Here is a 26,946-nt window from a genome sequence, read left to right as displayed (position 1 = left end):
AGAGAGAGAGAGAGAGAGAGAGAGAGAGAGCAATGGTCGTAGGACGGAAGCGGGATGGTTAAAAGCAACAGAGATCGCATGCCGATGTATTGTGCCGGTTACAATCGCCTTACGAGATATTTCCTGGTGTTCGTCTTTTTGTGGTGGCCATTAGCCGTCGTCGAGGCCGCATAACTTATGATAATGAAATGCTGGCGTACTTGACGGTCCTGTCATTTAAAAAGGAGCGGAAGGTAACTCGCGGCGTAGCGCGTCTATCGTTCCGAATATCGTAAGCAGCTTTCTGTGAGCTGCTTAGGTCTTAACAATCATCCTCTTTCCGTGCCGGCCAGTTCTTTTGACCGGAGTAGGTTACGTTTGTTCCTGCATTTTGAGGAAGAAGCGGCTACAAAGTACTCCTCGTGTCTCGGACCACTTGCTTAATCATACATATATTTCCAAGATAAGTCGGGAAAAGTGGACCAGCGACGTCTGCGAGACTCTTGTTTCGTCAAACGGATTTCCGATCTGTTTTCGACGTAAGAAGGTTTCGACCAGCGATGTTATTGCAACATATCATCGTGATCCAGATGCATTGGGGATGAATCGGGTTAGGCACTGGAATTGGTGAGAGAGGATTTCATAGAGTTGTGAAGAGACGTAGGTACTCAGGTAATAGAATGAAATTTTTGGTGGTGGAACTGAAACTATTTTTGCAATGTGAATTTTGTATCTGAAATTACAGGGACATAAGTCACATTATTTTTCATAAAGAATCAGCATTAAAATTCAGTATGTTCAGTATGTCGCTTGATCCCGTATTACCATAATTGTTTCTTTATTTGGGTTGGAAGCGAAATATATGATTTTTCATTGCCTTCAAAATTTTCAAAATACCGAACATTACAGTATCAAAATATTGCTTGTTTTGATAATTATTCAGCGACTTGTAAATTATTTTTTAAAAACTTACGTCTGAATCTAACAGGATGTTTTCATTTTTAATTGCGTCATTAAAATTTTCGAGATTAAAAAAAATAATCAACAAAAGCGTACAATTATCATATCCATCCTACGATCTTCAAATAGAAGATGGTGTAAAAAGTAATTCGATATATAAATTTCTCAAACTATCTGTCAAATGAATAATTACTTATTAAATTTGCAAATGTAAATTATATAAATCTTGTACCTTGTTAATAGAAGTATAAAACGTGGTATCGAGTCTGTTTAGTTGTAGAGGAGAGACTCGCAAAAGCATGATGAAGTTTTCAAGGTGTCAGGAAGTTGATCGAGTTAGAAAGCTGAGTTCGAAAAGGGCAAATTAGATTAAAATCAAAATTGAACTGTATTACGATAGCATATATCGATTACCTTACAAACTAAACCACAACTCGGTGAAGACCACGTCGTGCATAACACGAAAACAAATCTGCAGTTTCTCGCGTGCCCTTGGGACTTGTAGGTTTACGATGGAATGAAGTGAGAACCCTTTGATTCCCTAGTGAGAGGAAAATACATTCCCTTCACTGGCAGCTCGTAGAATAATCTATTGTTGCCTTCTACCAATATTACAACATAAATTCAAGAAAATATTTAAAAATCAAATTTCCAACCATGTTTTTAAATCGTATTGTTTGCTATACACTTAAATTTAATTGTTTACAAAGATGGACTAAAATATAAATTTAACGAAACACAACGTCAATTCGAATAATTACCTTTGTTGTAGAATCAGAAACACGGTCAAACGGGCTTTAATTAACAAACAAGTTTTAATTCGTATCAGCCAAGAATTCATTAAATTTCCATCAACGAAATAATTAATCACAACCTTCCTGCAATATGAACGTATCGCGTGAATCGGTTTGGGATTCATTTTACGTATTGTACATTAATTAAGCGTAATTAATTAACCGATACACTTTAAAAGCGTTTGGAAAATCTGTTCGAAAGGAAATGTTTATTTGGAAGAGTCTATTTAAATAGGAAACCTGTTCAGAGGTATTCGAAAGCTATTCAAGGTGGGAAAATAACTGTGTTTCGATGAAAGCTATCGCAGTACGAACAATTTCGACGCTGAGGGCATCGCGTCGATACGGACAGAATTATTTAATACACCATGGCGGGAATTAAAACTTTTTTCGTTTCAACTACAGACTTGCGGGACCTGTAAATCAATCTTTATATCTCGACACGTACCGTTGTTCGTTCGAATATTCATTTAGCTCGATTGCGGAACTGTCGTTTCGGTCCGATGTTTAGATTAATGAGCTGAACGAAATCCAATTCTGTAATTGGCCAGGCTGAAAGTACGATGATATCCAAAAAACGTGAATAAAGATGTACATACACCGAGGCAATAAACGCGCGTTTCCACAATCGAATTGCCAGGAACAACGGATTGAATCTCTTTTTGCCAAAAAGTTATTCCGAGCTTAAATATTTTTGTGACCTCTGCGAAATGTATACTTGCATTGAATATCTTGTAGCTTCTATGTACAGATGCACGTATTTAGATTTGTTCCATGCTCCATCAATAAAATTGCGACAATTAGGTTTCCTTACAATACCAATTACATTTCAAAACGTTTTGTATAATACACATAATATATTCATAATCGGCATTTCCCAATATCCGAATACTTTTGCGAGCCTGGGTGTAAACAAAACTCTATCAATTTACCAATTCAATTTGATCTTTATCGAAGGAAGGAAGAAAGGGAGGGAGGAAGGAAGAAAGGTAATTGTAGAAGGGCCAGCAACGACAGGGCGAAATATCGCCAGTGCTGGCATTCTCTGAAAATGTTAGAGGGCTAGGATGGTATTTGGTCGGAGATAGGTCGGCTCGCCGCGAAATAAATCATTTAAATTGGAGGAAAGAGAAATCCCGGCTAATAGCTTAGGATTTCGGCCGAAGGTGTGTCCCCTGATACGATTGTGGCGATGAAGTAAGCCTGTAAGGCGAAACATTGGGATGCCCTAATAGGTTTCCAGGTCGGCTGGTCAAGCCGCTTTATGTGGTTTCTCCGATGGTAGCCGATCTTCATGATGAGTATTAACGCTATAATATCAAAAGTTGCTGGTAACCTCCGATAAATCTTTCTTAACTTGTATTAACGACTGCGCCGGTTCTCCCTAGTCTATTTATTGTCTCGTATGAATGTTGACTAAACCAAGGAATTATTAACTTACAGTTTCTTCAGAATTTAAGGATTGTACCCGCAAGACTGTTTTCTATCGTTAACAAATTCCTTCAGTTTGAGAGTAAAACGAAAGAATCGTTATTGATTCGTGTAATTTTATATTAGAATTTCATATATAAAGATATTGAAGGTTTTCCGAGATAAGAATGAAATTGGGATACAAAAAGATTTAATCTTATTTCGAAAAAGATGTTGATTTAATATAGAATGATTCTTCTAGAATACTTTCACTTTCATAAAAAATTTAACTATTTCATTTGAACAAGAGAGAGACATAGCCAGGAAAAGGGATAAATTTGTAATACTGCCAATTAGATGGAACATGTAAAATGTAAAATTTGCTTTAAATCGTCGACAAGGGACGAATTCAAGCGTAACGGGTGGCGGCGTTGTGTAGAACGTGTTAAAACAGCGAATCGTTTAAAGATGTCCAGTTGGGAATACTGTGGAGCGAAATACGCTTGTCGTGCTGCGGCAAAACGCTAGGAAATCCTGTAATAGGTTTCTAGGTTGACTGGCTAAGGGAGCAGGTTGTGGTTTCGCGGGGATGGCTCCCATAGAAAGCAGAATTCCCTCTGCTTCTAGGCCAAAGGACAGATCTTCGTACTTCCATGGTAATACTGTAACCTTCGCGCTTCGCTGCATCTCTACCAAGCCGCCGTCGCGGCGTGAATAGACGATTGGTACGACGGTTTCTTCGTTCAATATTGATGGACAGTTTAAAGATGTACTCGTCGCTTGTGAAACTACCAGTAACCATCGAGTTTCCGGCGTCCATCCGCTACGTTTTGACGCAAATAATCCCTGGGAATAATGTAAATTTCATATCGTCTTCGTTGCTGCCCCTTCAGTGACTGACAAATGCTTGCCACGTTACGCGATTATACAATATTAAATTTAGGCCAAAGATTGCAAAATCTTGCCAACGTAGGTTTAAAAGATGGACTGAGGATAAGAATTTTGAATTTTGCAAATGTGCATATCGTAATCCTTGAAAAGTTGCAAAAATATTAATATTTTTATATGCGATTCGTTTGAATGTTAACAATCCATAAAAAATGCTTTGCTGCTCAAATTTCGTATGTTACTACACCTACATCGACGTTAGTACATTCAACGTTAAAGTTCCAATCTCAAAAATTTGAATCGAGCAGCATAAGCAATTTCAAAATCGTTAATTCCAACGTGATCTACCAGCGTAACCATAATTTCTGTTTGTCCAATGGAGATACAAGATTGCTCGTTTTAATCGAATAATACGATTCCATTTGGACTAGTATACGCACACGGCAAGAATGCTTCGACCGATCGTATCCATGGAAGGAATTCATTGGTCGTGATGTTACGGATGATAACGCGATCATAAATCACAATAGTTCGACTAAAAAGTGCGCGACGTAAAAAGGATGTAAAGCAGAAATCGTAAACTGCAGTTTAACGTGTAAGGGGAGGTAGTGGTAGGTAAAGGCGACAGAAATCCAATACTGCAGTAAGAGGTATGCGCGTAAAGTTCTTATCTATGGAAACAAGAGACGAAATTCCAGATTGGCGCGTGGACAATAAAAACGACAATTTTTCATTACTGATTCAAACCATTACTATGATTTCTCCTATCTGTATGGGATTCACTACAAAAATTTGGTACTATAAAAATGAAACGTGAAAGCTGATAAAAAAGCATTTCATTGGAAAATAAAGGTATGCGTAAATACTTTTTTTGCAGCCATTGTATTGCTTATGGTGATATAATTTACACAAAGGATATCTTTAGATTTATTATCTTAACGTTAGAATACTTGTTCTCTGGGAAAGAAAAATTGCAGGTTACAATGTTTCGTATTTTAAACGTAGTTCAAAGTAAGAATAGAATCCAATAACGTTGGAATTTTAATACGAGATTTAAATTCAAAGGAGTCGTCAGATATATCTTAAAATAATATTTGCAGAGTAGGTATACTTTAAAATATGCATAAGCTTCTTTCGATCGATCTGTCATCAGAATCGCGTTTCTCCTCGATAAATATCACACTGGTCGATGAAAGTTTAGTCAATTCATACATAGTCATCGGAGGGGAGTGGTGTAAACTTCAATTAAATCCATATTTTAAGTTTTGGAAAGTGGTCGAATTCCATTCCTTTCGGCGAATTTGAACGCCTGTTCAACGAAGAATTCCATTTGCGACGAGTTTCAAATTCATAGAAGAAGTTGAACCGAGTCGCCTCGGAATTTGTGTACAAACTATCCGTCGCTTTTTAGTATCAACTTCCTATAGCAGTCGTTACTGGTGCATCACCGGTATCAGGAATCTCGTTAATAGCATCGACCTTGCGAAACTTTCCCGAACAGACGTAGTTTTCTCTCACGGAGACCGCGTGTACTAGACGATCGTTTTTCATTCGTTTATTTGTCACTAATGCTGTTGCGAAGGAAAAAAATGTCTTATATTTAGAGAAGCAACTTTAGAGAATGGGACAGATGTGTGTAAAATGTTCGCTTATAAACAGGTCAATATATGCTGCTTCTAATTACTAATTCATCATTAATTCATAGTCGTGATCCAGCTGTCATGGCGTACAGACGTCTGCTATAATCCTCCACCAGTTTACAAACAGTAAGCGAATAATACCGTTAGAAAAGGACAACTGTAGCTATGTATCTTGAAGTGAAAACGAAGAGTAGCGTATGAAACTACTCGATCGTTGATACCGATTTTCACTATAATCGGTATTATGTGGTTAGGAGATGGCTTCGAACATACAACCAGGACATTCCTTAATCCATCATCTAAATGATCTGCCACATTCATCCAAAGAATTTTCTAGAAATAAGCATAGAAGAAGTCCGGAGGGGAAAAAGGATATAAAAAGGAATGCAAAATCCAAAGAAGATTCTGATATAAATGTGTGACGGATGAAAAGAGAGTTGTGCGTTTCGTCCCGGGACTAAAGTTTAGTCAATTCATACATAGTCATCGGAGGGGAGTGGTGTAAACTTCAATTAAATCCATATTTTAAGTTTTGGAAAGTGGTCGAATTCCATTCCTTTCGGCGAATTTGAACGCCTGTTCAACGAAGAATTCCATTTGCGACGAGTTTCAAATTCATAGAAGAAGTTGAACCGAGTCGCCTCGGAATTTGTGTACAAACTATCCGTCGCTTTTTAGTATCAACTTCCTATAGCAGTCGTTACTGGTGCATCACCGGTATCAGGAATCTCGTTAATAGCATCGACCTTGCGAAACTTTCCCGAACAGACGTAGTTTTCTCTCACGGAGACCGCGTGTACTAGACGATCGTTTTTCATTCGTTTATTTGTCACTAATGCTGTTGCGAAGGAAAAAAATGTCTTATATTTAGAGAAGCAACTTTAGAGAATGGGACAGATGTGTGTAAAATGTTCGCTTATAAACAGGTCAATATATGCTGCTTCTAATTACTAATTCATCATTAATTCATAGTCGTGATCCAGCTGTCATGGCGTACAGACGTCTGCTATAATCCTCCACCAGTTTACAAACAGTAAGCGAATAATACCGTTAGAAAAGGACAACTGTAGCTATGTATCTTGAAGTGAAAACGAAGAGTAGCGTATGAAACTACTCGATCGTTGATACCGATTTTCACTATAATCGGTATTATGTGGTTAGGAGATGGCTTCGAACATACAACCAGGACATTCCTTAATCCATCATCTAAATGATCTGCCACATTCATCCAAAGAATTTTCTAGAAATAAGCATAGAAGAAGTCCGGAGGGGAAAAAGGATATAAAAAGGAATGCAAAATCCAAAGAAGATTCTGATATAAATGTGTGACGGATGAAAAGAGAGTTGTGCGTTTCGTCCCGGGACTACCCGGTGGACTCGTCAGTAAGGCTATGCCCGGTAGTCCCTGCCTTAGACGTAGAGGGAGTCTCGCTAGGTGCGGTATTTGTATCAATCGTCCGTATATTCGACCGCTAGCGAGTTAGACAGACTCGTTGTCGTCGTAGCCCTCTAGTGTTGGCGGTTGGTACCAGCGGATCGCCTGGGAGGTGTTGCGCCGCGTTGATGCCTCGACCTGTCGGGGTCCTGTTGATACCGATCCGCCACAAACGCAATAACAACCTCCAATAGATTTGTACTATTAGATACACCTGATGGATATACCTGAAAGTTAACTATCACAGAAGGACTCCCCATCTCTTCCAACCCACCCTGATGACGTCATAGACATACAAATAATGACGAAAACGTTGATAAGTGTCGTCAGTATAGACGAATTCAAATTAAAAAGTAAATAATGACCAGGTCAAGATAATATCGAGTAACCCTGATTCATATAGAAAAATAATAAAATTTCTAAAAATGCTGAATGCTAACTTTCACACTGTTTCAATTAAGACAGGACAGACCTTTTTGTGTAATCCTACGCAACTTACATTACTCAGCAGACCTAGAAGAATTAAAGGAAGAACTTCTACAGTACGGACACGAAATAACTAATATCAGCGATATACAACACAGAGCTACACAAAATCCAATGCCCTTGTTTCTCATAGACCTCAAGCAAATAATTAAATCATTTATAACATTGATAAAGTTGTGAAGCAATTACTAAACCGACGGACATTCCTCCGAAATGCGTCCTTGCTGAGGTAATTATCCAAAAAATTATAAAGGCTGTTCCGTTCATAAAGTGCTCCGTAAAAAAATGTACCTTGAATTTAGACTTAAATACAATCCGAATCCTAATATTACTTCTCCAGATAACGAAATAAGAAGTCATTTAAGACTTGCCTCTTCATTCGTATCCTATACTCGGGCAATTCTAGGAAATACGAGCAATAAACGCCCACGATAACAGCCAAACAGTTAATGCACAAACTACAGAAATCCTTTACCGGTTAGAGAAACTAATTGAGAAGCAAACAGAACAGATCAATAACCTGCTGGCTCCGCTAACGCTAGTAATAAACAAAATAACGAAATTTTCAACAAAATAACAAACTACAGAAATTTTTTACGGGCTAGAGAAACTAATTGAGAAACAAACAGAACGGATCAATAACTCGCTTCCTCTGCTAACGTTAGTGTAATAAACAAAATGACGCTTAATGCTGTAGTGTATTGAGTGAGGATTAATAATTTGGAATACGAGAAATTGCTGCTGCAATCCGTCAATTATATTTTGAATAAATATAATAAATATCCATCGAGGGACGCTCGTACAAATGAATTCGCAAGGATAGAGTATGATCGCTCACGGAAAACTCGACTCGTAGATATTGATCCATAAATCGTAGATACTAGGTATATATTGCCTCGCTCGCGATCGCGTCCGTTTATTTATACTGGTCGGAAAATTTGAATTTGTCTTAGATCGACGGTTGCCCATAACGGTGACTTTGTTTTGTCCGGAGTTTGTCTGTCGATATGTTTCGTACGTCAAGGTTGTGTCCGTGTTTCGAGGCGCAATAACAACATGAGTCGCTCTGATCCGCCTCGTGCTATGATTCATGTGCCGCTACAATGCAATGAAGTCGATACGTATCGGAACGCTAACGGTCTGGCTCGACATAAAAACGACCTAGAAATCTTCTAAACTGCCAAAAAATAGACATAATGCTTATTTCTGAAACTCATTTTACGGACAAAAATTAGTTTAAAGCCAGCGGTTACAATATTTGGCGGATCAGGTATTATTATAAAATCTAATATCAAGCACTACGACTTCCACTATACAAGAAGGATCATCTCCAAGCAACTAACATTATGATTCAAGATTGGCATAGCCCGTTTGAAATACCTGCTATGTATTGTTTTTCGAGGCACAGTCTATTACAGGAGGATTTTGATCATTTTTTTTAAAGTCTGGATCACAGGTTTATAGCAGGAGGCGATTTTAATGCTAAACGTATTGACTGGGGTAATAGAAACATCACTTCAAAAGATAGATTACTATACAAAAGTATTTTATCAAATAAATTAAATTACGTTAGTACAGGTGAGCCCACGTACTGGCCTACGGACACAAACAAATTACTTGACTTCTTCATAAACAAAAATATATCCCCGAGGTACATTCAAGGTACATTAATTCTTCTCTAGAGTTGTCCTCAAATCACTCACCAGTTATTGTAACAGTCGGCTCTACAATTATTGAAAATCAACCTGCTATCTAAATCTATAACAAACCAATTAACTGGTCTCACTTTAGGGAATCCTTCAACATTTCAAAATCAAACCACTAAAAACAAAAGAAGGTATAGATGCAGCTATTGAGTATCTGACGAACAACATAATAAATGCGTGTCGCTCTTCTACTCCAAAAGTTAGAGTATATAACCCAACACAAGTATCCAAACGCTATAAAGAAAAAATCGAAGATAAAAGGAAGTTACAAAGGTTATGGCAAAGTAGCAGACATTCTGAAGTAGACAAACTTGAAGAAAACAAAATAGAAGACAAACGGAAACTAAACAACCCAACCAGAAAATTTCCACAAAAGTTCAGAAATGAGTGTTTTCAAATATATCGGGAGAAGCTGTCTCCCACATCCGTTACGAACTACTCTCTCTGGAAAGTTCCGAACAGACTCACCAGATCACAGCAAATAATTCCTACCCTTAGCTCTCCACGTGGTGATTGGTCAAAGTGTCCCATAGACAGAGCCAACCTATTCGCTTCTCATCTACCTACAGTATTCAAACCGTTTTCTCCTAAATTCACTTCGTGTGAAACCGAGATATTTAAACATCTTCAATCGTCAAGCCAAGCCTCTTTCCCTATCAAGTTCTTTTCTTCCCAGGAAGTCAATGCAATGATTGACAAAAACCTTAACTCTAAGAAGATCCTAGGACACGACATGATCAGCGATAAGGTGATCAAAGAATTATCAAAAAAGGGGATAGCACTCATGATATCCATTTTTGACGTAATCATCCATTTTTGGTTATTATCCATTCTCATGGAAACTGTTAATCATCACACTCATTCACGAACGAAAGTGGTATCATACCATCCATTCAGCTTACTATCGAGCCTATCCAAACTCTTCGAAAAACAGTTAAGCGAACGCCTACGTACCATACTGCATGATACCATGACGACTCCAAATCATCAATTTGGGTTCCGAAAATGGCATTCAACAACTGAACAGGTATACCGTATTACACATAATATTAGCCGGGAATTGGAAAAGAAAAAATATTACTCAGAAGTATTCTCCGACATTAAACAGGCTTTCGATAAGGCATGACATCCTGGATTATTACAAGCCAAAAAAAATTTTGTCTCGTCAATACTATTCAATCATGCATTCTTACCTAAATAACAGACAATTTAAGATTAGATTTTTAGATGGTACAACTGCAGCTTTTTCTACTGAGGCTGGAGTACCACAAGGCAGTGTACTTGGACCAATCTTATACTTTATCTATACGACAGACCTACTCACTTCGGCCAATGTCAATAGAGCTACATTTGTTGACAATACTGCAGTCTTAACAGCGAATGAAAAACCCCGAAGTAGCTTCTCTAGTCCTCCAGGAGCACTTGGATAAAATTGTAAAATGTTGCCATACATAGCGTATTAACACAAATGAAGGCAAATCAACGCATGTTACGTTCATCTTAAACAAATGCACATGTCCACTGGTAATGCTAAACACCACAGTAATTCCAGCCATGGATATGTGGCGGATCGGTATCAATAGGATGCCGACAGGTCGAGCCGCGGGTACCAATCGCCAACACTAGAGGGCTACGACGACAACGAGTCTGTCTGTCTAACTCGCTAACGGTTGAATATACGAGCGATTGATACAAATACCGCACCTAGCGAGACTCCCTCTACGTCTAAGGGCTCTAAGGCAGGGACTACCGGGCATACCCTTACTGACGAGTCCATCGGTAGTCCCGGGACGAAACGCACAACTCTCTTTTCATCCGCCACAGATACAGTAAAGTATCTAGGAATGCTATTAAACAAAAGATTAACTTGGAAATAAGTAAGTTCTACTTAAAGTAAGACAGCTGTACTGGCTCATAGGTCAGCGTTTGAAATTAAGTCTAGAAAGTAAAATCATTTTATACAAAATCATTCTAAAACCTGTATGGATCTACGGGATTCAACTGTGGCATGCAGGAATTCAACTCTAACATTGAGATCCATTGAATGATTTCAATCGAAAACGCTCAGGTTTATCTGTAATGCCCCTCGGTATGTAAAGCAATGAAACCATACACAGAGACTTAAAAATACCAACAGTTAAAGAAGAAATTTTGAAATTCAGTAACAGCTACAGTATACGCTTGACTAAGCATTACAATCCTCTAGTCATCCAGCTTCTAAATAGAGTAGACCACTAAAGAAGATACTTTAATCCATTAAGATATGTACTAAAAGAAGTAGCCTTACCATAAGGTTATAGATATTATGCCATGGAAACGCGACATCGTAATTACTAAAAATTCTTCGTAAGAATTGGTTGTAATATTCTACCGAATAAGAAAAAATCGTTAATTCGTATACTTTGATAAAATTTACATACTGTTATAATAAAACCAAAGTATTTTAATACGTGAGTAGTAAAGTACATAAGACATTTATGACATATTAAGATCTATTCCCCGAAATTCTCTTAATATATAAATTTTAACCTTCCAACTATGAAAATTTGGAATAGTGGCGGAACTAGTTATGTTCTTATAAGTTCTTCCATGTATCGTCATAAGCAATTACAAAGCGATTGTTACATGCGATACTCCAGGAATGGAAGCGGAATTGCGCGGAACAAAATAAAGCTTCGTACAATTTGTCCCAGAAGAGGTGAACTGGCCCGAAATTGTTCCACCAGCGACAGCGATTTACGGCAGTTGTAATCAGTTTGATTAACGCAGACAGCCGCGATAAATGCAGGTAGCACGATGCATCGAGGCTACTTCAATTTGCGAGGAACTCGCGAAGCCTCGACTAGCATCGCCTATTAGGTCTATTGGAAACTTGTACCCCTTGTTTTTTCTCCTCTATCGATTAGTTTTCTGTCAAATGAAACTGTTGTATCGCGGTATATTACGCGTGATTCTCATGGATAATATATTCTTCAAAATGATCAAAGAAGATTGATCAAATCGTTCATTGTTGGTGCAAATATTTCGATATTATTGTCTTATTAGATCGTGCATTGTTGCAAATAAAAATTGGAAGAATCAGTAGCGTGATCAGTGACGTGAAAAGGTTCGTAGCTGTAGACTAGTTGCAGAGTCGGTCAAAAGTTAGAAGTTAATCCGCACGAATCTAAATTAAGTCCTGCGAGTGAAACGGTCTAGATAGATAGCTAGTGGGCACGTTTATTTAGGGTAGAACAGTGACCCAGTAAATCTAACCCTTTAATTTTCTTGACCGAAATATTCTGCAGAACCAAGCCACCTTGCTAAATAACTTTCGGCTAATAAACACTTTGAGGTTTACTGTTTTTTTGAGTACCATCGTAGAAAGTATACGTAACCAACAGAAAACTGCAACCTTTCAGTTTTATGTTTTATAGGTGTTTTTAATAATAAAATTTAGAATCGTCGAGGGATAACTACTTGCGATTAAAGTATTAAATTATAACCAGAACTTTATTGAAATGTAGAAAGATTAATCACGAGATCGATTAATAAAATAAACGTAGTAATTGATAAGATACGAGAACTTCTTTACATTTGAATTTTAATAAATTGTCATTTGGGAGTGTAAATGAAAGAAAATATTTATTCAAAAATAGAATAGAGAGATTGCTGACGAATTAAGGTCCATTTAAACGGTGTTGTTTTTTGACGTAAAATAAGCTTACAAGGAAAGACATTAAGGGATTCTAGATAGAGAAGACTGCGGTTTCCACGGGATAAGTATGGTCCACGGGAAGCAGCATTTTCCTCGCTTTAGAATGAGAAAACCATGGTGTCTCTACCTTAATAAGATAATACCCAATTCCATTCTATTATTACATAGGTAAACCATGTTTTACTACGATACTCTTTCATTAATATTATTTTCGACTCTTCCTTTTATCGTATCAAAGATAATCATCGATTAAAATGCCAGCGATTGTCAAAGTTATGCAACAGATATGCTCGTTTCGTGTATTTTATACGATATTCTGTACGATCATCATCTCCTGACGAGTAAAAACGACAGATAACTATGACTAACGTGATAAATCACGCGATGAACGGAGTCTCGTTCGCGTATCGTTTCACCGTTGTAAGACACGCTAATTAAACAATCGAATTTGTTTTGGTCGCGGCCAGTAAATCGCGTGTAATCAACCAACAATTAACCAGAGCTCTATGAACGCAGCCGATGTGTCAGTTATTTCCATTCACACGTTGCTATTCAAGAGTTGTACAACAGGGAAAGCAAAATGGTGGGAAGGTGTTGGCAACGGTTAAGCAGGCTTTCTGCACAATAATGACCAGCTATTGCACAATTGGGAATTACGCGCTGAATTTGAACCACTGCATGTTTAATTCAGAAGCCAGAGATTATTAATCTGATTTTCCACTTCTGTCGCTATGTACGTTCGTATAGCGAGGATATGTTGAACATTATCAACGCGTTTCATCAAACATCAACGAACCATCTAGGCGGATATGAGTTAGACATTGGTGAGAAAAATGAGAAGGTTTTTCCACGTGAACAAATGATACAAGTTTTTAAAACTCATATTGTCTGTTACATGGAACGTAGAAAAGTTGTCGACAATATACAGAGTGGTCCACGTAACTGGGACAAGTGGTATGGTTGCAATTAAAAAATTATGCGGAAGAAAATATGCGAATCATTCAAAAAATACCATCTTTCTCGGAGAATATGTTTTTTCACAGGCGTAATGATGCATCGTAGTTTTCTTACGTACAATTTCTTTTGCAGGTCCTTTTGTTATTCTTCGTTAAAAATATCGAGAAACGATTGGTCTATAAGACGTTTTAAATAAAGGTTTTCGTTAACTCTAACGAAATTATTCTGAAAGTGCTTTGATGTTGCTTCAATACCAACATTTCACATTTTGTACATTAACTTCGATATATTCAATTTCCTACTTCCAGGAACAAATTTCTTTCACAAATTTCTCGCAGCAGAGATACGGAAAGAAATTCCTTATCAGCCAGCGAATTAACGAAAGAAGGAGTCCTAGTGGCGCTTTCATGCGAAAAGAAGCATCGTCGTTTTTCTCATAGAATAAATGTTCTATCGCGCGCGAGTACCCTTAAGATTCGTTGTAACGACCTATCTTGAAATTGTATCAAAATGAAATTTCGCGGAAGACCTTTGGAATGGCCGAATCGGACAAAAATTCGCGCCTCTCCTCTTCCTTCCCTCCGGTCACGTTTCCAGGCAACGAGGTCCTTTCGACTCGCGTCGAGGACCGCGCGCTGTTATCAAAAAAAAAAAAAGAGAAAAGACAGAGATAGGAAACCAGGTCCTCTCGCGTTCTTCTTCTGTTTTACTTGTTCGTGGAAGATAAAAGGAGGGACGATCGTTACCCGTTCCCAACGAAGAGACCACGTAAATTTCTCGCTTTGCGTGGCGATGTAACAATCAGAACGAGTCGAATCGGATCGATCGTAAAACCCCTTTCTCTGCCTGTCTTTGAGCGTTTCCCCGTAACACACAGACGATCCTCCAGCCATCTTCGAGATGATCCGGTTTGTCCTTCTCCTCAGCCTGGTCTCTCAATCGACAATAGCCCCGATCGCTTGAATTTCGAAGCAATAGCTCGCGAATGCAATCGTCTATACGGTCTGCGGGCACGGAGCGTATTCAATGAAATTCGATTATCCCGCACGATCTTATCGCTCGAGGGCAGGTGCAAGATCGTAGCAGGAACCTAGGTACATCCAATTTCCGGCGAAGAATTACCTCTCTCTCGATCCTAAGACACCGAGGAACGCAATAGTAACCGCGATTTAACTCGCCGGTCCTTGGCTACACCACTGATTCGTGCTTCACTTCGCAGTTCTTTTGCTTACACGTCTTTTCTTCCAACTTGCTTGTTCGTTCACTATTCCGTTGTTGACTTGAACTTGTAGGCTTAATTACTGTTAGACTTTATTTGGAGATTCTGTTCATTTTCAATTTTGTGTGCCAGTTTCAGTTTTGAGTAAGTTCAGTTCTAATTGTAAGCGTGGAGTTTTAAGATTAAAGATAAATAAATGTAAATTAACGGATTAAAACTGCTTCGATTACTCTTTGAGCACTATAAATTGCCATATTGCCTTTATTAAACTTTATTCACTATTTTTGCGTATTCCATTGGATACGTACGCATTTCCTTTCTCGTGCTTATTCTTCTTTTACTCTCTATCTATATTTAGCAGTCGATATATCGTCTACAGGATAATTATATTATCTTTCTCTTTTTCCAGTATTCTGCTTTGTAGACTATATTCGTCGCGCCTTAGCTCGTTTCTGCTGTTATTTAAGTTGCAATTTATCCTTACTTTCTTTTTTCCACTCCGTTACTGTCTGCAATCATCCTCTCGCTTTCCACCTTCTCACTGCTTCTTCTTCTCCGTTTCTAATACAGATACGAGTTTCCCTTTTGCCACGTTGAAATTATGTAAAGAAGGATACGATGGCTATCTTCGTGCATACTCGCTGCCACCGAACTCTTGCTTTCCTCTTTCTTCGCTTCTTTATTTCTTTCTTTTTGCTTCTTCTTCATTCGTTCTCCTTTGCCTTTGGTAGCCTAACCATGCTGTGTGCATTTGGTTTGAGGTGGGACGTCCTTAAGATTGCAACTCGCGTCGGATAGGACCGCGGCTTCACATTGTGCGATTCACAGAATACACTCCGTGCCTAAGTGGCGGGAATATGATGGCTTTATCGTGGTCTAGTTGCCGGAGGAATTTTATTTCTTTGTTCTATTCCTTGTGCTTTGTCAATGATGCATTTCGTCTCTCGGCGTCGTGAATTTTAAGAAATTTTTATGTCTTAATGTTTCAAAGAATTCTGTTCACCTTTCCTCTTTCTTCTTTTCCTTGAAGAACAGAGGGAAATACATGGTTAAGCACGTAATTGAACGCCATCAATTTCGTTTCGATGGATCTTGTTTCAGCACGTAAAATGATAGCTATTTATATTGAGACTTCAAAAAGATCTAGAATTTTTATTTTCAGAATTTCTAGTATTTTTCGGTTTTATAGAAATTTTAGACTTCGCAGGCTTTTAATGTTTGACACATTTTTTAGAGATTTGAAGATTTGCGAAATTCGTATAAAATAAACGTTTCTTCATCAATTACATTTCCTAAATTCTTTACGTTACTGAACAACAAATTCATGTGTTTTGATAACACTGTGTAAGTCTCCATACACGTGTGTTATGAATTCCCAAGCTTCTATCTCCATATATAAAATAATTGATTCGTGAAAACACGCACGACTTATGAAGCATCAAACATTAATTTGTTTTCACGGGAAAATAAAGGTTGAAGGGTTCAATAAAAGGGCTGTAATATATTCTTACAGTGAACGATAATTTTCAAGCGCTAAAGAGTAATTGCTTTATTATTAGAACCGGTAATACTTTTGAAGTATTTATATGTACAATACATTTTTTCAAAATTTCAATCGCTACAACTTTTATAGTAAAGAAGTTCAAGCATTTTTAATGAAAAATATTGTCTAGATTTTGCATTTTACCACATTTCGCGTAGGAAGAGAATTTTGTTATGACAATGTAATGATACGAGTTTGGAAGTATATTTATTTTGAATATGACGGCAGGAAACAAGTTACAAATTTGATATGTGTGACATGGCGTTGAATATGTTTTACGTATGATGATGTAACTCAATTTACAGCTTCACGGAGGGACTTATTTAAATATTTCGAAGCATTGATAAACGGTTGGTTATAGATAGAATGATTATAGATCGTGAAAGAATCACTAAATAAAGAAATTATTATACCAAGAGAGATTGGCAATCTTATTTGTGAGTTATCGAGTTTCTCCTAGATCAAGCTTATCATAAAATCTATTCGACAATTATATAAAAAGCAACAAAAATTATCACAGACAAGATCTCCATATTACGCTCCAGACGATTCACTCAAAACAACGGATAAAGAATCACGTTAACATTGGCGATAAAATCTTTACCATTCATCGAGATGTTGTTTATCTACTTTTTTCCTATCTCCTATATTAAATTTTCTATATTAAATCGTTGTAAATAAATGACCTCAACTATTATTACACCAGGGGGATAATTAGATCGATAGTGGTGGACATTGATAAATCGTGGTGCATGGTACGTGTTCAGAAACGTGTAAGAATCTCTAAAAATAAGGCAGAACCCGATAGACGGGAATTAGCAGAATCCATTCCTCGGCTATGAAGATAATCTTTGGATTACGAAGGGTGGCTGAGATAAATCTTTTCGGTGAAAATAGCTAGTGAAACGATATTAGGGCGTACTCACAGTGTACGTGCAGCATCATTCGTTTGCTGACTGATGGTGGTACTCCGTTACTCGCGATGCACAGGTAGGTGCCCATCTCGCTTCTGGTTACTTTCGACAAAGTCAGCATTTCCCCTTCAGCAGTAGCTACTGCAATACAGAGTCAGACGGGCGGAATTAAAGATTCTGAAAAATTTTGTGAGCCGCTTGTCGAATGGGTGATTTCTTGAGAAACCGAGACGCAAACTTACCAATCTGAATTATTTACGTAGGTCTGAACTTTTTTTTTATTAAACGAATACAGTGATATTTTATGGAAAATTAATTTGTAAAGGTGCTGTCAGTTAGAGGAATAAAAGTGAGAAGTTTATTTGAGACTGGTTGCTTAAAAAATTGTTTATTCGAACTCGTGCAAGTAATATTTTCGCTGATTCGAAGGATTTCTCGTTCGAATAAATTTGCAAGTTTGCTTTTGATGAATCAATACGAAAGATAAAGACTAAGTATATAGTTTTTAAAAACTTGTCTGTTTGCCTTATTGTCTGTTTGAATTTCAGATTTTTGACATCTAAAGTGTAATGCTTCAATTGAATCTCGATGTTAATGGAAAGCTACTTACACGGTTGATTCGTTCAACCTTATCGAGTAAATAATCGAATTGGCTCTATTACTAATCAAACACATTGGATTAGATACGATACGAAGCTTAAGGTTCCGCTATCGTCCCGTTCAATTCAACACATCGATACTACTTGCTCGAACTCCTCACGAAGTGCGAGCGAACAACAGAGGGTGAAAATGCAGTTTCACCTTCGTTTGCGAATCAGCATTTCTCTCGACGGAATGAAAATACTCGATTGTTTTATGCAAAAGAATGCATTATTGTCTCTAAAAAATATCATCTTATTTCTTCCTATATTCCCGATAATAAATATTCTTTTAAAAATTAAACCTTTTTTTGTTGAGGAATCCATGAACTCTATATTTGAGTAACTAAAATAATCTCGAAAAATATCAAAGAAGAGAGGAGTAAAAGTAGACGTGTTCTTCGAACAGACATGCTTGCGTTACAAGTCTTTTGTACTGAAACTCGATCTTACCTTTAAATTGGTACTATTTCTCAAAAACGTATACTTGAATTCTTCTATGAAATTCTACGAATTCAACAGACGAAGCGGTTCGAAATGGAAATAAAACTGGAGGGCTTCACAAGATAATGCGAGTAATGTGAGTTTATTCGTATACTGCTGAAATTTTTATTCTTCAAATTATTTCTAATATTTCGCTATCTAACATAAAAAAAATGCGCGTGCTTTCCTTGAAAAGAAACTTCAAGAAACAACGTGGGATCTTTTTTCACAAATTGACGCGTGGTTTCATATTTGTCACGTCTAGTGAATGAGATTAGAATTCATATGTTCTATGGTATTATCTTACGACGTTAAAGTATGAATTATTTTCCTTAACTTGTTTACGTCTATACTGTGCATGTCGAGTTTGAAAATTATTTCTTCGCTGAGAATGTATCAAATTACTGGTTCATTCAATGGCTGTCAAAATTCTACTTAAGTCGGCATTGTGACAAGTATCGAGGCGACGAATATTTGCATGATTCGATGCAACGAGAAGGAAAACATTGAAATATGAGTGGCGACAGTTTCGTTTCGCTCACGAGTTCAGTAGCCTGAGGAATTATCCTATATCTTGCACTTTAAAATCGATTTCATAATCACCAAAGTATGAAAATATGCGAAAATTATCATGCAAACTATATTACGAATGTGAAAAAATTTGTCGCAAAAAGAAAAAATTATGTTGGGATGTTTTAATTCGTTGAATGTACCATCATACGTTGAATGCGTCGACTTCGTAAAAGTTAATTTATAAAAGTTCGTTTGATTTTTGCTGTAATTTATTCCATTTTTAACACAGAAAAATTTCTATTTTTTGAAATTCTAGTCACAAGATGCATGAATTTGCTGAAATTTCGTTTGTACCACATATCAGTTGACACAGTTGCTTCGATCAGAAAAGGGGAGATCTTCAAAAAGTTGTGATTTATGAATTGAAATGTACGAGGTGAAGTTGACGAATTGACTTCAATTTCGATATTATCCCTGTTTTCCGATTTCAATCTGATGTTTTATACGAACCGCTTCACTTACATCGAAAATATATTATCATATTATATACACGTCATTGGCATCGCCGTTTCTCAATCTTTTCGCATACTCAAGGTCGATTCAGCTAACATATAAATCCTCATTTATTCAACGTTGATTGACTATAATGTAAATTATACGGTATCGTTATTTTCAAAATTGCTGATATTTTTGTATGAATACTGAAATCATTGATAAAACCGAAGGATGCGAAAAGATTATTATTAATATAAATCACAAATAAAATTCCAAAAGCCCATACATATTTTCCATGAAATATCCAGTAATTTTATCATATTTACATATAATACCTGTCATATAGAACCGTGAAAGAAAATTTAATAATGAAAATGGAGCTGAAATAATTGAAATATCAGGTAGAATAATATTTTCGAGTTGTTTAATCCGAGTTACACAATTGGTAATCAAATATGCGACTTATAAAGAGTATTATCTTTTTCAAAAAATGATCGTATTAAAGAAATACAACCAGTGCAAAAATACTCGACGTATTTCCAACTGATGTAATGAAGATAAAAACCGAACTTAACTGGAGACGCAATCACGGGTTTGTAGGTTTTGTAAACATACTCACTTTTCGTTTTGCCACCGGACGATCCGGCACGGGAAATAATCTCGGCGCCATCTTCTCGCTTCCATACGATCTCAGGTTTTGGATAGCCGCGAGCCTTGCAGACCAGTTTTGCGGATCCGCCCTCAGGTACCATCAAGTCGTTCGAGGTCTCTTCGGATATTATGTCCGGCGGTATCACCACTTCTAGAAACGCGCTCTGTAAATTCAATACACCAAGGTATCGGTATTATTATGCTCTATTGCAAAGAGGATATGACAATATTATCATATAATCCGAAAAAGGATAATTCTCTAATTTCATGAAATCAATGAATTATTCTCGATCCAAGGAAATCGTGATAATATATTTTAACTTCTGGTCTCGAAGACGTTTAATTATTAAGCAGATTTTAATTAAGCTGGGACAGGAAACGGTCGTATTTCTGCCATGTAAATTCCGAAAATTTTAGAACATAATTCGTTGGAATTTAGCCACCTCCGTCTATGCGGGTGCAGACCGTCGGAAAACACTACTTTCACCAAGCACAGAACGGATTTCACTTTGAAATGAATGCCTTCCATACCAAAGCATTGCGTACAATAAAAATCTGACCCGGATCTACGGTAAAAAGATTCTCTACTTCTCCGACCATTTTCCTTTCCTTTCCCACTCTTTCTCCGCCCTTCTTTTTTTCTTTCTTTCTTTATCTTTCTTTCATTTCCTTTTTTTTTCTTCTTATTGCACGACTTGTTATTTCAGAGGATAATTTATTCGTACCTGACTCTTCATAGGATCCGTGTTGACTTGACACATGTAAATGCCTCGATCTTCTCGGCGTACCCCACGAATATTCAACGTCCACGTGTTGTAGTCACTGTGTGTTACTGATAAACGCGCGTTGTTCGTGATCACGTGTTCGTGAATCGCCAGGACTGCCTTGGTGTCTGCTTTGATCCACGCCACCTGGCCTCACAAACCCATTTCTTAACACACTGCGCTATTTCTTCGTCCATGTGCACGGTACCGCTCGCACGGCACTGGCGAAAACTTATCGCTAACAATATGCACAGACTCGATGTTTTAATACCTTAATTGCTAGATAATTCCGCGTAGAACTCATTTTCGAAACGATCTCGACTCGTTTCATACCCTTTGTCATGGAAATGAAACATGCTCAAATTCGAGTTTATCCATAATTAATCGATGAAAGTGATTGCTCGCCGTTAAAATTTCTTTTTGTGAATGAAAAGTTCATAAGAACGAAACTAGCGATTATAAATATATTGTTACTTAAGACCATCCTTTAATACCTCTTTTAATATTCTTTAACGTTATAGGGTATGATTTGGGATAGTTTTTATGTAATAGTTGACATTTTTATAAAAGTAATCTTTAAGCCATTACGTTACCTCTTGGATTAATTATATATAAAAAAATTGGGAAAAGAAAGCCGAACGAATGGTCGAACTGGAAAATGTTTGGAGGTACCATTTTCATTGTCGCTATTTTCAACTAGTTTTATCGCGTTTTAAGAGCATTAAAAATTTCAAACTATTGAACAATCTTACGCAGGAAAAATATAATTACGTAACGTTGCGCTCATGAGAAATATGATACGAGAAGATGCGTTATAGAAAGATAAACTTCATTATACCGTAGTTTGTCTTTCCCTCTGGTTTTTCTATCCTTAAACAGAAAATACGACTCGTTCCAATTACACGATTTATCTTGCATTTTAGAATAGTGAGAATAATATTCCTTCCACTATTTTACTTTTCCCGTTTACACAAGTATCTATAAATTAAATTTCGCGCTTGATTTAACTATCGATTGTACGAATGTTTTTACAACGCGTTATTTTATAGAGATTCTTTTAAATTGGCAAGATCAAAGGAATTCACAATCCTGTCAAAGAGTAATTAAAGTTTCTCTCTAACATTTAAGCATGCTCCATTTCCGCATGGATTTTATAACGCTATAAAGGTTTAATCAGCTTCGTAATAATAAAAGGACGAATTGATTCTTTTTGCAATACATATGCTTGCAGAAGAACTTAACAAAGATTTATTTATATGGAATATACTGTTTAGTACAGAATACTTTGTTTTCTCAGAATACTGATATTAACGTTAACGTAGATGTTTTCTTAGATTCTTCTGCAAAATATGTATCGAACCAAGCATTTTAATCTCTTAGTATTTTCCTGCAAAACTTATTTATTAAATATCAGACTTCTAATATTTTTATTTTCTTCTTTTATACTATAATTAATTTTTTTCTGAATTTATTATATCTATTTCCCTGTTCAAAGTACCTAAAGAAACTTCCTATATCGTGTTTTCTCAATTTCAATTTCTGAGATCGTTAATTCTTAACATCTCGCTGTGTAGGATACTTTTTATCTTATTTTAAAAACGTATTATATCTGCACATATTAATGATATTAGATTATATATATAAACTATAATTCTTTACATTGAGAAATCCTACGACGACTAAACTACGAGACACCTACAATATCAACGAGGCATTTCACATCATATGCTTAAACTTAAATTCAATCGATTATTTCTCAGATAAACTTTCTTTAATTGTTCTTGATGATTGTCAGATTTTATATCTTTATACAACAGAGTAATCTTCTCAATAGATAGACTTTAATTTTAATATTGATTAGTGCCATCATTACAATTAAAAAGAAATATTTCAAACTTAATTAACCAATATGCTTAGAAGTGCGCTTTGTTTAAACACTTTATCGACCCTAAAAACCCAGATATTTCACCGCAATGCGAAAAATATTATCCAATTTTACTAAGCTATACCGTGGAGGCAACAATCCGAGATACAGTAGACGAAGTTCATTTTCCAACGTCAACATTTTCCTTCCGAATGCAGCTCGGTCTCCTATAGATGTACGCGAAGTTTTGGCGGGAAGTTTTCTTATTTCGCATAGATATTATTGGCACGAAATTGAACCGGCGGCATGTCGAATATTTGACCTCGCGTCGCTTTGATAGGCTATCTATCAACCAACAAAAGAGGTCTGCGGTTCTTATCGATAACTCGAAAGCGGAGTGTACAGAGAAGGCAGCTGGAGAGGTTTACGGAGAAGCTGTGAGGGTGAGGTGGAGGATCGCGTTTGGAAGCGGCGGTGGAATGGAGAGAGAGAGAAAGAGAGAGAGAGAGAGAGAGAGACAGACAGAGAGAGACCAACCAGTAGCTAGAAGCTAGAGAAAGCGGGGTGGAGGGCTTTGAGTGTTTGGTAGTGACGGCCCTGTGAGTGCCTCCACTTATAATACATTATACGAGGATAGTAAACCCTCTTCTCCCTTTCCTTCTACTTGCCCTTCGCCTTCCTGAGCAGCTCCAAAAACGAGCTCTCTTCGGGAACTGAAAAAGTCCCCCGGACGACAGATGCGCGCGATTCTGAAACATTTATGCCACTTTCCCGCCCCTCGGAGTCCTATCGTCCTCTGCGATGGACCTTTTGCTTTTACGTCGTTCTTTTCGAGATTCATCGATGGATGATTAATCTGTTTCGGAATATCGAGCTATTATTAAAGTTATTACTTGGTATTTGGTATGATACGATATTGTTTAACACTTTTCAATTTGCGGCAATATCTGGTTTAATTTATATCTTCCTTTAGGGTATTAACATTTAAAAAGATATCCAATAATACAATATTTATAAAACGATTGCACACCATCAAACCGTAGTATTGTATTATTTCATTTTGATAATTTTATAGTTTCATAAAAAGCACCACCTTTACCATCCGCTGGTTGTAATTAACGGTTTCTCATTGCCTACGTTACTGTTTTATTTAAACAGCTCCACAACCCTTTCATAAATTTAAGCTCCGCGTACACGCCTAAGGAAACTGCGTCGAAACACGGAACGCTTGTCGGTTCCGAGGCTCCACCTCTTTCTTTCGATCTTTCAACGAGCTGGCTAGTCGAAATATTCAGGGAAAGTCGAAAGTCGCGGCACGATCTTCGCTCGGAGGATCGTATACACGAAAGAAGGGAAACCCCTTTCTCGTTCGGAAAACTCTTCGCCGTTTGGCCGCGAAATCCACCCCCGAGGAAGGGTTGAGAATTATTGGATTTAAAAAGCCGCGTGAAACGTTAAAATTGTTTATTCTTAAGACTTTTTAGTATTTTTGGAGACGCTTTGTCATTTTGAAATATCGTACCGTTTTAGAGCTACGAAATTAGTTAAAAGTCATGGTGAAGTAGACGTGACCGGAAACATTAAGTGCCGCAGCAAAATTAGCTTTTTCCAGTGCTGTTGCGTCTTTGAGAACAAGAAAGTAGAAAACATGAGAGAAAACAAACTTGAAGGAGCTTGCACATATAGGAGAGGGGGGGGAGGGGAGGGGGAGAGCAATAACGATGGAGAAAGGAAAAAGAATGATATGGAAGAGGAAAAGAATGATCTAGCAACGGTGTCTCGCGAGCAGTCGCAAATTTGCAGCACAATGAGCAGTCCACGACTTTAAAGGGCTGAGCTCTATGGAAACGAGTTTATCTTAAGCGAAAGACGCCTTCCGCCTAATGCAGTTTTCCCTACGCATTTTCAACTGGCGATCGGTCTGGCGGCCTCGTACCTTTGTCGAGGGTGAAAAATAAGGACTAGTAAAGGAACTTGAAGCGAAAGAAAAAGTGAAGAAGAAAACTAGAAGAAAAAGGATAGGAAGCGTGTACACGGAGAGGAAGATAGAAAGCGAGAGAGAAGAATAGATAGGATAAGAGGATGGGAGCGTGGATAGACGACGATGGAGCAGACGAAAGGGGAAAGAGAGCGAAATAGAGGAAGGGGGAAGGACGTGGAACCCTAGTCAGATATAATATCACACTATGTGCACCTATCTACCGTGGTCTCCATTCTCGGCCCTCTTTCATATGCAAAACCATCGTCGGCGCTCTATTGTGGCGCATTGTGGGATCAGGAGCCTCGTCGGTCCAGTCTACCACACCTCGTTTATTTCCCGCCATCTTCTCGCTCATACCCTCCTTCCACGACCACCTAACTTCCCTCTTTCGTCTTCTTTTTCATCCTTCTTCTCGTTTTCTTCTCTACCTTATCCCCTTTTCTCTGTTCGTACGACTGCATTCTCCCCTGTTCACCGACTATTCTTTTATTTTCTCGACTTCTGTTTTCGGTAGCGAGCTACGGCTGTTCCTTTCAACGGCATGCAGATAAATGGATAAGCTTGCTAATTAAAAGTTTCGCAGGGCCCGATCCCTTTCTTCGTATCCTGCTGCTGCTTCCTGTTGGTCACCCATCCCTCTTTCTCGTCACCCCTCTTCTCACGCTGTCTAATGTTATTTCATCGTCTTCCTATTCTCCTTCATCCGTTTCCGTTTCTTCTGCATGCATTTGGCCTCTCTGCTCGCGCTTCGTTATATTCAAACGGCCACCGGTTCTATTTGGTTGCCGCTGCCGGCCGGCTTTACGCTCGAGATTTCAGAAAGCATTATTCCCTCACTAGCTTTTGTTCCTCGGCCTCTGCTTTTTGCAACTGGGGACAACTTTAAATGTTAGTATTTATTACTGGAGAGTGCTCGGTTCGCAGCAGATTACTGTGACGGTTTTACACACGCAGCATCGCGTGATTAACCGATTGTATCAAGCGACCCGTATGATATTGCGGCTTACGCGTCTACGGCTACACGTGACCGTCAGTTTTCTTCGTCATCATCGGCTGTTTTCATCGGCAGAAGGGTTGCACGGTTTGTTGAATTCCGTCGCCTGGTTAACGATTCACCTTGCTTCGGCTTCTTGGCTATTTTATTTTACTTGTTTTCGGATTTATTTCTTCTATTTATTTTTCCTTCCTGTCGAAAGGTCTCGTAGCTTTGCAGTAATTAGCCACGAAAGTTTTTTTTATAAAAATATCATCCTTCTACTATGGTATCGTGCCTATATTATGCGAAATGAATTTTAGGTTGCTCGTTTCAAGATAACTTTGTTGGTTCTTTGATATTGCACGGTTCGGCAGCGCTAAGCCATGCGAGCTACTTATATCATGTAAAATAAGAGTCTGTCTTCAAAAGATAGCTTTATAAAGCTTAAGTTTTGTCTTTATAGAATTTTACAAGGATTGGTTGTTTCGAGATATTTAATTCCTAATATTCTTCTTCCTGAAACCCGTGGTAATTAGCGCTGATGTTTATGCTTTTCTCGAGGACATTGTAATAAAGTTGCGCCTGTCTTTTATACGTAAAGTTGCTTCATAGTTGACGTTTCTTTGGTTCGTACTTTTATCAAAGTTTTTTCCTTTTCAGTTCTTTGTGTGTGTGGATGATACACAGGATATTTCTGTAATATCTGTTTCTAATAAACTTGTTACAGAAATACAGTCGGTCGATTCGTCGCGTCAACTGTTTGTAAGTGGAATTGACGTGTAGATGTTTCTTTTTATTCTTAACTTACGTTAATTTAACTTAGTATATTAAATTAGTCATTCGGGGACTAAAATATTGTCAATGGGATATTTTAATTTATCACTTTGATCAATCCATCTTATTTTTGCATGTAATTTAGAAATAACTGGGATATACGTAATCCAGAAATAAAA

The 26,946-nt window shown here is 37.5% G+C and overlaps 1 protein-coding gene across 3 annotated transcripts in view; it reads right to left on the bottom strand.

Annotated features, from left to right (window-relative positions):
* Window positions 1-26,946, bottom strand: part of LOC100742126 (lachesin-like) — a 184,238-nt gene that overhangs the window by 11,234 nt on the left and 146,058 nt on the right. For all 3 annotated transcript variants that reach the window (XM_012390803.3, XM_012390798.3, XM_024370563.2), the window contains 3 exons: window positions 21,134-21,319; window positions 20,377-20,572; window positions 17,641-17,769 (listed from right to left, as the gene is read on the bottom strand). In XM_012390803.3, the coding sequence (XP_012246226.1) occupies window positions 17,641-17,769; window positions 20,377-20,572; window positions 21,134-21,319 (511 nt within the window). The remainder of the gene's footprint in view (window positions 1-17,640; window positions 17,770-20,376; window positions 20,573-21,133; window positions 21,320-26,946) is intronic.

The sequence above is a fragment of the Bombus impatiens genome, unplaced genomic scaffold (genome assembly GCF_000188095.3).
Source record: "Bombus impatiens unplaced genomic scaffold, BIMP_2.2 scf_0044, whole genome shotgun sequence".
NCBI classification, from domain to species: domain Eukaryota; kingdom Metazoa; phylum Arthropoda; class Insecta; order Hymenoptera; family Apidae; genus Bombus; species Bombus impatiens.
The sequence above is the reverse complement of the archived record's forward strand: the minus strand, read 5'-3'. Positions and strand labels throughout refer to the sequence as shown.